At 45.8% G+C, this 12,168-nt stretch overlaps 1 protein-coding gene across 3 annotated transcripts in view; it reads left to right on the top strand.

Moving 5' to 3' along the window:
- Nucleotides 1-889: 889 nt before the first annotated feature.
- LOC106591360 (microtubule cross-linking factor 1) overlaps nucleotides 890-12,168 on the top strand; it is a 262,906-nt gene continuing 251,627 nt past the window's right edge. For all 3 annotated transcript variants that reach the window (XM_045694518.1, XM_045694519.1, XM_045694520.1), the window contains exon 1: nucleotides 890-2,708. In XM_045694518.1, the coding sequence (XP_045550474.1) occupies nucleotides 1,755-2,708 (954 nt within the window). In that variant the 5' untranslated portion in view covers nucleotides 890-1,754. The remainder of the gene's footprint in view (nucleotides 2,709-12,168) is intronic.

Raw genomic sequence — 12,168 nt, 5'->3', positions numbered from 1 at the left:
TGCCCTTTTGGATTATGGTATGGGAAGGCATAAGCTACGGACAACAAACACAATTGCATTTTATCGACGGCAATTTGAATGCACAGAGATACCGTGACGAGATCCTGAGGCCCATTGTCGTGCCATTCATCCACCGCCATCACCTCATGTTTCAGTATGATAAGGCCACCATTGTAAAGAACAAATTCTTATGAAATGACTTGCCTCGTTAAATAAAGATTACATTTCAAAATCGAAATAAAATGTTTAAAAAATCTTAATTTAAATTAATTAATTAGGCCCTAATCTATGGATTTCACATGACTGGGCAGGGGTGCAGTGATGAGTGGGCCTGGGAGGGCATGGGCCCACCCACCCACTTGGGAGCAAGGCACTCCCACCCCCCACCCCCAGACGATCCCGCAGGAGAAGAAGACGGATGTGAAGGTCCTAGGCTCACGTGGTCTGCGGTTGTGAGGCCGGTTGGACGTACTGCCAAATTCTCTAAAAACAAGTTGGCCTCTTATGGTAGAGAAATGAACATTAAATTCTCTGGCAACAGCTCTGGTGGACGTTCCTGCAGTCAGCATGCCAATTGCATGCTCCCTCAAAACGCGTCCCCAGCACAAGGTTCACCTGTGTAATGATCATGCTGTTTAATCCACTTCTTGATATGCCACACCTGTCAGGTGGATGGATTATCTTGGCAGAGAAAAAATGCTCACGAACTGGGATGTAAACAAATTTGTGCACAACATTTTGAGAGAAATAAGCTTTTTGTGCTGTATGGAACATTTCTGGGATCTTTTATTTCAGTTCATGAAACATGGGACAAACACTTTACATGTTGCGTTTATATTGTTGTTCAGTGTATGCTGTTACATTACCATCTACTCAGGGGTGTGCTGGGTGTTTGGGAGAGACAAAGCGCATGCGCATAAATTAGGAACCACCGCAGGCTTCAACCAGGTTCGAGACCGCAAGGTCATGGTTAGAAGGGATACAGCTTTTGTCAAATTCAAATGAACAAAAGTATATATTTTTGGGGGGGCATTTTTAGCTATCACCCAAAACCATTTTCATACCCTTAAACTAATTATCATAACCTGCTACGTTTATTCTTTTAACCTGCTGCGTGAATTCTAACCTGCTATGAAAAGTCAAATCCGACAAAAGCTGTATCCCATCTAGTCAATACATACCGCAGCGATTGCAGATTTTCCTTGTCAGATAGACGGAAGGAGTGAGAAAGGGCAAAAGACGGTGAGCCGCCGACACACGGACAGACGGGGGCCCAGAGAGCGAGGGGGAGGACGAGAGGAATGGACGAGTCGTATCAGGGAATAACAATACGGCTGGGTTAATTTATATCCAAATCTTACAATTAGCAACACTGCAGATGCCATCTGTCTCGCATCGGTTTATTTAGGCTACAATAATCTCGTTAATTTCAGCGATACCTTCAAGGAGACCGAGCGGAGCCACCGGGCTGCCGGTACCGTACAGGGGAGTACAATGACAACCTGGTGAATGTTTGCCGATTATATTTATCTAATCAGACCGAATGGAATAAAACCGCGAATAGCCTAAAGGACCGGGGTGCGCATCCCCAACCCGGGAGTGATGAGAACAGCGGGGAGACAGGACTGTGTTTCTGCTGCTGTCGCCTGTCAAAGGTATTATTTCTGTGTGTCGTGGACTGATCATTTGTTGATCCATCAAACCCCTCCTCTCCTCCACATATTCTCCACCGGTATCGTCGGAGTGTTGTAAATATGGATCGCTCTAATGGCTCTGGGACCAGCGAACCCACCAAACCGCCAAACCACCAGTTGGAGAAGAAACGGTTAAACCGAGCACCATCTCCGGCCAGGCCGTTCCTGAAGGATGTCCGTTCCTCGCCTAAACCAGCGGCTATCGTACCAAAATCCCCTAAAATGACAAAGCAGCAGCACTCCTCTTCCCCAGTGGCTTTATCATCCAATCAAAGCCGTATCTCCAGGCGCACCCCAACCGGAGCGAAGGATAACAAACCAGCCACCGTGAAAAGTCATAGCACCAAGTCTTCGATAGTCACGAAAAAGACTGTTAAGGTCATTCAACATGCGGCGCTGGAACCTAAACCGACTACTGCAAGCGCCAGCAAACCGACCCCGGACAGCAGCACCAACAGTCCACACCTCACCCTTAAAGCCAAGAAGAGTAAAATAGCCACTCTGACCGCGTCTCACCACGGCCCGCTCAGCCTTGGCTCCCCAATCCGCGTTCCAACCGGCGCTACCCCCCACGGCAGCAGGGTCAGTCAGACCGACAGTAGCTCCGATCTCTCTGACTGTCCCTCCGAACCCCTATCCGACGAACAGCGGCTGGTCGCGGCCGCAAGCAGCGATGGGGAGTCGGGGGGCTCTGGTTCCGGGTTCAGCGACAGGGATCAGGTGGATTATCCTGTGCAGGCGGCAGCATCAGCGTCCGACGCGGCCAGAGCGGCAGGGGCTACTGCCGGTAGTGGTGTTGGTTCGTTGCGCACCGCGGAGGGTAGCCCTGCGGCTACTGGGAAAGGCGGCATGTCTCAGGCTCCAGGACCAGGTGCTCACGGAGGAGAGGGTAGTAAACAGGAGAAAGCATCGACAAGCGCACAATTTATAAAACTGGAATGCAGCAAAGAGATAATCGAAGAGGATTTATTGCGGGAAATAGAAGATCTTCGTTCTGAAAACGAGTACCTCAAGGTAAAAAGACGCCTGCAGGAATTATTTCTGTTTCTTGTTTTGTAATCCATACTGTGTGTTTTCTGCATCACCCATTGCTGTTCTGTAGGCTGCCCTCGTAGTAATAGCCCCATTGATTATAGTGTTGTCTTTGCAGCCAGTGATTCACTGTATCACTGTTTGTAAAGCTTCAGTGACCACCCCCCTCCCCAAACCCCCCCGCTGTTGGTTTGCCCTGACATTTACCCGCTCTTCCTCTCTTCCTCTCTTCCTCTTCATATAGTTGTCTAGTTGGTAGTGTACTCTCTCTGGATTGTTGTGTATCATCAAGTTATTTCTGTTAGGACTATTATTAAAATGAACCCCATTGACATCAGGAAATATAAGAACACAATCATTTTGTCTGACCTACATCCGTTTTATATTGCATAGCAGGTAAGTAGATTTGAAATCGTAAAGAAAATCTGTCCTCCAAATTCAATACATGATCAAAAGTATGTGGACACCTGCTCGGAGAATATCTCATTACTAAAATCATGGGTATTAATATGGAGTTGATCACCCATTTCATGCTATAACAGCCTCCACTCTTCTGGGAAGGCTTTCCACTAGATGTTGGAACATTGTTGCAGGGACTTGCTTCCATTCAGCCACAAGAGCATTAGTGAGGTTGGGCACTGATGTTGGGAGATTAGGTCTGGCTCGCAGTCGGCGTTCCAATTCATCCCAAAGGTGTTCTGTTGTGTTGAGGTCAGGGCTCTGTGCAGGCCAGTCAAGTTCTTCCACACTGATCTCAACAAACCATTTCAGTATGAACCTCGCTTTGTACACAAGGTCACTGTCATGCTAAAACAGGAAAGAGCTTTCCCAAAACTGTTGCAACAAAGTTGGAAGCACAGAATCATCTAGAATGTCATTGTATGCTGTAGCGTTAAGATTTCCCTTCACTTGAACTAATGGGCCCAAACCATGAAAAACAGCCCCAGATCATTATTCGTCCTCCACTAAACTTTACAGTCGGCACTATGCATGTGATGGTGCCGGAGAAGATGGCCGCCGTATTACAGTCTCCTAACCAATTCTGCTATTATGTGTGTTTTTTTTGCGATATTTGTAAATTATTTTGTACATAATGTTTCTGCGACCGTATCTTACGGCAGATAAGAGCTTCAGGATATCAGGACAGCGATCACTCACCTCGAATTAGACTAAGATTTTTTCAACAACAACAACAGCAGCAAGCAGGACTCACACGATATTCTCCAAACACCCCACAGGGCAGACATCCCAATTATTCGCAAAAGGAAGCGACGCAGAGGAAGAAGAGCCGGATGCCTCGTCCGGATCCGCAGAAGGCAACTAGGAGAGCTGTCGTTACTGTCAATATTACTCGCCAACGTGCAATCATTGGACAATAAACTAGACGAGGGACGATCACGAATATCCTACCAACGGGACATCAAAAACTGTAATATCCTATGTTTCACGGAATCGTGGCTGAATGACGACATGGATATTCAGCTAGCGGGATATACGCTGCACCGGCAAGATAGAACAGCACACTCTGGTAAGACGAGGGGGGGCGGTCTGTGAATATTTGTAAACAACAGCTGGAAGTCTCTAGAATTTGCTCGCCTGAAGTAGAGTATATTGTGATAAATTGCAGGCCACACTACTTGCCTAGAGAGTTTTCAGTTATACTTTTCGTGGCTGTTTATTTACCACCGCAGACAGATGCCGGCACTAAGACCGCACTCAGTCAGCTGTATAAGGAAATAAGCAAACAGGAAACCACTCACCCAGAGGCGGCGCTCCTAGTGGCCGGAGACTTTAATGCAGGGAAACTTAAATCAGTTCTACCAAATTTCTATCAACATGTTAAATGTGCAACTAGAGGGCAAAAAATTCTAGATTACCTGTACTCCACACACAGAGACGCGTACAAAGCTCTCCCTCGCCCTCCATTTGGTAAATCCGACCTCAACTCTATCCTCCTGATTCCTGCTTACAAGCAAAAATTAAAGCAGGAAGCACCAGTGACTCGGTCTATTAAAAAATGGTCAGATGAAGCAGATGCTAAACTACAGGACGGTTTTGCTATCACAGACTGGAACATGTTCCCGGAATTCTTCCGATGACATTGAGGAATACACCACATCAGTCACTGGCTTTATCAATAAGTGCATTGAGGACATCGTCCCCACAGTGACCGTACATACATACCCAACCAGAAGCCATGGATTACAGGCAACATTCGCACTGAGCTAAAGGCTAGAGCTGCCGCTTTCAAGGTGCGGGACTCTAACCCGGACGCTTACAAGAAATCCCACTATGCCCTGCGACGAACCATCAAACTGGCAAAGCGTCAATACACCGGCTCCGACGCTCGTCGGATGTGGCAGGGCTGTTACAGACTACAAAGGGAAGCACAGCCGCGAGCTGCCCAGTGACACAAGCCTACCAGACGAGCTAAATCACTTCTATGCTCGCTTCGAGGCAAGCAACACTGAGGCATGCATGAGAGCATCAGCTGTTCCGGACGACTGTGTGATCACGCTCTCCGCAGCCGACGTGAGTAAGACCTTTTAAACAGGTCAACATTCACAAGGCTGTGGGGCCAGATGGATTACCAGGACGTGTGCTCCGGGCATCTGCTGACCAACTGGCAGGTGTCTTCACTGGCATTTTCAACATGTCCCTGATTGAGTCTGTAATACCAACATGCTTCAAGCAGACCACCATAGTCCCTGTGCCCAAGAACACAAAGGCAACCTGCCTAAATGACTACAGACCCGTAGCACTCACGTCCGTAGCCATGAAGTGCTTTGAAAGGCTGGTAATGGCTCACATCAACACCATTATCCCAGAAACCCTAGACCCACTCCAATTTGCATACCGCCCAAACAGATCCACAGATGATGCAATCTCTATTGCACTCCACACTGCCCTTTCCCACCTGGACAAAAGGAACACCTATGTGAGAATGCTATTCATTGACTACAGCTCAGTATTCAACACCATAGTGCCCTCAAAGCTCATCACTAAGCTAAGGATCCTGGGACTAAACACCTCCCTCTGCAACTGGATCCTGGACTTCCTGACGGGCCGACCCCAGGTGGTGAGAATAGGTAGGAACACATCTGCCACGCTGATCCTCAACACTGGAGCTCCCCAGGGGTGCGTGCTCAGTCCCCTCCTGTACTCCCTGTTCACCCACGACTGCATGGCCAGGCACGACTCCAACACCATCATTAAGTTTGCTGACGACACAACAGTGGTAGGCCTGATCACCGACAACGACGAGACAGCCTATAGGGAGGAGGTCAGAGACCTGGCCGGTTGGTGCCAGAATAACAACCTATCCCTCAACATAGCCAAGACTAAGGAGATGATTGTGGACTACAGGAAAAGGAGCACCGAGCACGTCCCCATTCTCATCGACGGGGCTGTAGTGGAGCAGATTGAGAGCTTCAAATTCCTTGGTGTCCACATCAACAGCAAATTAGAATGGTCCAAACACACCAAGACAGTCGTGAAGAGGGCACGACAAAGCCTATTCCCCCTCAGGAAACTCAAAAGATTTGGCATGGGTCCTGAGATTCTCAAAAGGTTCTACAGCTGCAACACCGAGAGCATCCTGAACGGTTGCATCACTGCCTGGTACGGCAATTGCTCGGCCTCCGACCGCAAGGCACTTCAGAGGGTAGTGCGTACGGCCCAGTACATCACTGGGGCAAAGCTGCCTGCCATCCAGGACCTCTACACCAGGCGGTGTCAGAGGAAGGCTCTGAAAATTGTCAAAGACCCCAGCCACCCCAGTCATAGACTGTTCTCTCTACTACCGCATGGCAAGTGGTACCGGAGTGCTAAGTCTAGGACATAAAGGCTTCTCAACAGTTTTTACCCCAAAGCCACAAGACCCCTGCTACTCTCTGTTTATCTTATATGCATAGTCACTTTAACTATACATTCATGTACATACTACCTCAATTGGCCCGACCAACCAGTGCTCCCACACATTGGCTAACCGGGCTATCTGCATTGTGTCCCACCACCCGCCAACCCCTCTTTTTACACTACTGCTACTCTCTGTTCATCATATATGCATAGTCACTTTCACCATATCTACATGTACATACTACCTCAATCAGCCTGACTAACCGGTGTCTGTATATAGCCTTGCTACTCTTATTTTCAAATGTCTTTTTACCCACCCCCACACACATAGCTTTTTTTCGCGCTACTGTTTAGAGCCTGTAAGTAAGCATTTCACTGTAAGGTCTACACCTGTTGTATTTGGCGTACGTGACAAATAAACTTTGATTTGATTTGCAGTGGGGCAGGTAGCGTTCTCCTGGCATCCGCCCAACACAAATTAGTCCGTCTGACTGCCAGATGGTGAAGCGTGATTCATCACTCCAGAGAACGCGTTTCCACTGCTCCAGAGTCCAATGGCGGAGCAGTGGTGTTAAGAACTCGGTAGTGAGTGTTGCAACCGAGGATAGATGATTTTTATGCGCTTCAGCACGCGGCGGTCCCGTTCTGTGAAGTCGTGTGGCCTACCACTTCCTAACTGAGCCGTTGTTGCTCCTAGTCGTTTGCACTTCACATTAACAGCACTTACAGTTGACTGGGGCAGTCTCTAGCAGGGCAGAAATTTGACAAACTGACTTGTTGGAAACGTGGCATCCTTTGACGGTGCCACACAGTCACCGAGCTCTTCAGTAAGGCCATTCTACAGCAAATTTTTGTCTATGGAGATTGCATGACTGTGTGCTCGATTTTATACACCTGTCAGCAACGGGTGAGGCTGAAATAGCTGAATCCACTAATTTGAAGGGGTGTCCACATACTTTTTGTTTATATAGTGTGTGATGACATCCACTAGTCCACACACAATACTGTATGACTGCACATGCATACTGTATGACTGCACACGCATACTGTATGTCTGCACACGCATACTGTATGTCTGCACACGCATACTGTATGACTGCACACGCATACCGTATGACTGCACACGCATACCGTATGACTGCACACGCATACCGTATGACTGCACACGCATACCGTATGACTGCACACGTATACTGTATGACTGCACAAGCATACTGTATGCCAACACTAAATCCAATTTCAAATGTTCAAACAAACCATTTGTCCAACATCTGCTTTATGTTGTCTAGGTTACGCTGTATAGGTTGTCTAGGTTACGCTGTATATCCTCTCTCCTCTCCTGTCTACATAATGGGCCAGTCCCAGAGGACCTGACAACTGTCAAATGTCCAACCTGGTCTCAGAGGTAGGCGTAACATAGTAAACTTAAGTCCGAGACACTCCGATTTTTGTATTATACAGTGCCTTTGGGAAAGTATTCAGACCCCTTGACTCTTTTACATTACAGTCTTATTCTAAAATGTATTAAATCATTTTTTTTACTCATTAATCTACACACAATACCCCATATTTACACAGCAAAAACTGTTTTTTAGAAATGTTTGGTCATTTATATTAAAAATATATATAAAACATTTACATAAGTATTCAGACCGTTTACACAGTACTTTGTTGAAGCGCTATTGGCAGCAATTACAGCCTCGAGTCTTCTTGGGTCTGTACTTTTCTCCGTTCATCTTTCCCTCGATCCTGACTAGTCTCCCAGTCCCTGCTGCTGAAAAATATCCCCACAGCATGATGCTGCCACCACCATGCTTCACCGTAGGGATGGTGCCAGATATCCTCCAGACGTGACGCTTGGCATTCAGGCTAAAGAGTTCAATCTTGGTTTCATCAGACCAAGCAGGCTGTCATGTGCCTCTTACTGAGGAGTGGCTTCCGTCTGGCCACTCTACCATAATGGCCTAATTGGTGGAGTGGTGCAGAGATGGTTGTCCTTCTGGAAGGTTCTCTCATCTCCACAGAGGAACTCTAGAGCTCTGTCAGAGTGACCATCGGGTTCTTGGACACCTCCCTGACCAAGGCCCTTCTCCCCCGATTGCTCAGTTTGGGAGAGTCTTGATGGTTCCACACTTTTTCCTTTTTAAGAAGGATGGAGGCCACTGTGCTCTTGGGGACCTTCAATGCTCCAGAAATATTTTGTTACCCATCCCAAGATCTGTGCCTCAACACAATCCTGTCCTGGAGCTCTACGGACAATTCCTTCGACCTCCTGGCTTGGTTTTTGCTCTGACATGCACTGTCAACTGTGGGACCTTTTTCATTTTTTATTTTTTTAATACATTAGCAAGCATTTCTAAAAACCTGTTTTCACTTTGTCATTATGGGGTATTGTGTGTAGATTGCAGAGGATTTTTATTTATTTAATCGATTTTAGAATAAGGCTGTAACGTAAGAAAATGTGGAGAAAGTCAAGGGGTCTGAATACTTTCCAAATGCACTCACTGTATGTTATGTTTCGTATGGTATCTATTCATTTTTGGATGTCCATCATCCATTTCGTATGATATGTTGCGAACAATCCCACATATTACTCCTGAGGTGCTGACCTGTTGCACCCTCTACAACCACTGTGATTATTATTTGACCCTGCTGGTCAATGAATGTTTGACCATCTTGAAGAACAATCTGGCCTTAAATGGCCACGTACTCTTAATCACCACCTGGCACAGCCAGAAGAGGATTGGCCCAACCCTTAGAGCCTGGTTTCTCTCTAGGTTTCTTCCAATGTTTCTAGGGAGTTTTTCCTAGCCACCGTGCTTCTACATCTGCATCGCTTGCTGTTTGGGCTTTTAGGCTGGGTTTCTGTATTAAGTACTGTATTAATGGCTTTATAAATACATTTGATTTGATGATATGTTACGAATTTGCAAAACTTATATTTTACGAATTACAATTTCTTGGCTAAAGTTAGCTAGGTGGCTAATGTTAGCTATCATACTAATTTGAGTGTCCCTGATTTTTTTGTTTACTATGTTACGTTGTCAGGGGTTCAAATAGTCAGACACTTCCTCTCTCCTCTACTCCCTCTCTCCTCCCTCTTTCCTCTCTATCTCCCCTCTTTCGCTCTCACTCTCTCTCATTCTGCCTCGCTCTCGCTCTGTCATTCTGTCTCTCTCAATTGCAATTTCAATTTAACGGTCTCTCTCTCCCCTCTCTCACCCACTACATAACACAACCACAACACAGACATCTATCTCTTCTATTCCTGCAACAGAATACTATCATTAAATCACAAAATCATTATAAGTTTATTGATTATTTATAGATTATTTGGGAACTGAAAAGGAAGTTAAATTAAAGCGCTAATTAGATCATGTCGGTGATAATGGTTTAGGATCATGTCGGTGATAATGGTTTAGGATCATGTCGGTGATAATGTTTAGGATCATGTCGGTGATAATGTTTAGGATCATGTCGGTTGGTAATGGTTTAGGATCATGTTGGTGATAATGGTTTAGGATCATGTTGGTGATAATGGTTTAGGATCATGTCGGCTGATGGTGTTTAGAATCATGTCGGTCGATAATGTTTAGAATCATGTCGGTCGATAATGTTTAGGATCATGTCGGTGATAATGGTTTAGGATCATGTCGGTCGATAATGTTTAGGATCATGTCGGTCGATAATGTTTAGGATCATGTCGTTTGATAATGGTTTAGGATCATGTCGGTCGATAATGGTTTAGGATCATGTCGGTCGATAATGTTTAGGATCATGTCGGTCGATAATGTTTAGGATCATGTCGGTCGATAATGTTTAGGATCATGTCGGCGATAATGTTTAGGATCATGTCGGCGATAATGTTTAGGATCATGTCGGTGATAATGTTTAGGATCATGTCGGTGATAATGTTTAGGATCATGTCGGTTGGTAATGTTTTAGGATCATGTTGGTGATAATGGTTTAGGATCATGTTGGTGATAATGGTTTAGGATCATGTCGGCTGATGGTGTTTAGAATCATGTCGGTCGATAATGTTTAGAATCATGTCGGTCGATAATGTTTAGGATCATGTCGGTGATAATGGTTTAGGATCATGTCGGTCGATAATGTTTAGGATCATGTCGGTCGATAATGTTTAGGATCATGTCGGTCGATAATGTTTAGGATCATGTCGTTTGATAATGGTTTAGGATCATGTCGGTCGATAATGGTTTAGGATCATGTCGGTCGATAATGTTTAGGATCATGTCGGTCGATAATGTTTAGGATCATGTCGGTCGATAATGTTTAGGATCATGTCGGTCGATAATGTTTAGGATCATGTCGGCGATAATGTTTAGGATCATGTCGGCGATAATGTTTAGGATCATGTCGGTGATAATGGTTTAGGATCATGTCGGTGATAATGTTTAGGATCATGTCGGTGATAATGGTTTAGGATCATGTCGGTTGATAATGGTTTAGGATCATGACGGTGATAATGGTTTAGGATCATGTCGGTGATAATGGTTTAGGATCATGTCGGTTGATAATGGTTTAGGATCATGTCGGTGATAATGTTTAGGATCATGTCGGCGATAATGTTTAGGATCATGTCGGCGATAATGTTTAGGATCATGTCGGTGATAATGTTTAGGATCATGTCGGTGATAATGGTTTAGGATCATGTCGGTGATAGTGGTTTAGGATCATGTTGGTGATAATGGTTTAGGATCATGTCGGTGATAATGGTTTAGGATCATGTCGGTTGATAATGTTTAGGATCATGTTGGTGATAATGGTTTAGGATTCATCCAGAACGCCGCAGCCCGTCTGGTGTTCAACCTTCCCAAGTTCTCTCACGTCACCCCGCTCCTCCGCTCTCTCCACTGGCTTCCAGTTGAAGCTCGCATCCGCTACAAGACCATGGTGATTGCCTACGGAGCTGTGAAGGGAACGGCACCTCCATACCTTCAGGCTCTGATCAGGCCCTACACCCAAACAAGGGCACTGCGTTCATCCACCTCTGGCCTGCTGGCCCCCCTACCTCTGAGGAAGCACAGTTCCCGCTCAGCCCAGTCAAAACTGTTCGCTGCTCTGGCACCCCAATGGTGGAACAAGCTCCCTCACGACGCCAGGACAGCGGAGTCAATCACCACCTTCCGGAGACACCTGAAACCCCACCTCTTTAAGGAATACCTGGGATAGGATAAAGTAATCCTTCTAACCCCCCCCCCCCCCCACCCCTTAAAAGATTTAGATGCACTATTGTAAAGTGGTTGTTCCACTGGATATCATAAGGTGAATGCACCAATTTGTAAGTCGCTCTGGATAAGAGCATCTGCTAAATGACTTAAATGTAAATGTAAATGTAAATGTCGGTTGATGATGTTTAGGATCATGTCGGTGATAATGTTTAGGATCATGTTCTTTGATAATGGTTTAGGATCATGTCGGTGATAATGGTTTAAGATCATGTCGGTTGTTAATGTTTAGGATCATGTCGGTTGATAATGTTTAGGATCATGTCGGTCGTATTGTGATATAACACATTGACAACTTTTACAATAATCACCCTTTCCACTTCAAGTCGGTGCGT

Source organism: Salmo salar, chromosome ssa14, assembly GCF_905237065.1.
Source record: "Salmo salar chromosome ssa14, Ssal_v3.1, whole genome shotgun sequence".
NCBI lineage: Eukaryota > Metazoa > Chordata > Actinopteri > Salmoniformes > Salmonidae > Salmo > Salmo salar.
Note: the sequence above shows the minus strand (reverse complement) of the source record. Positions and strands in the feature narration are given on the sequence as shown.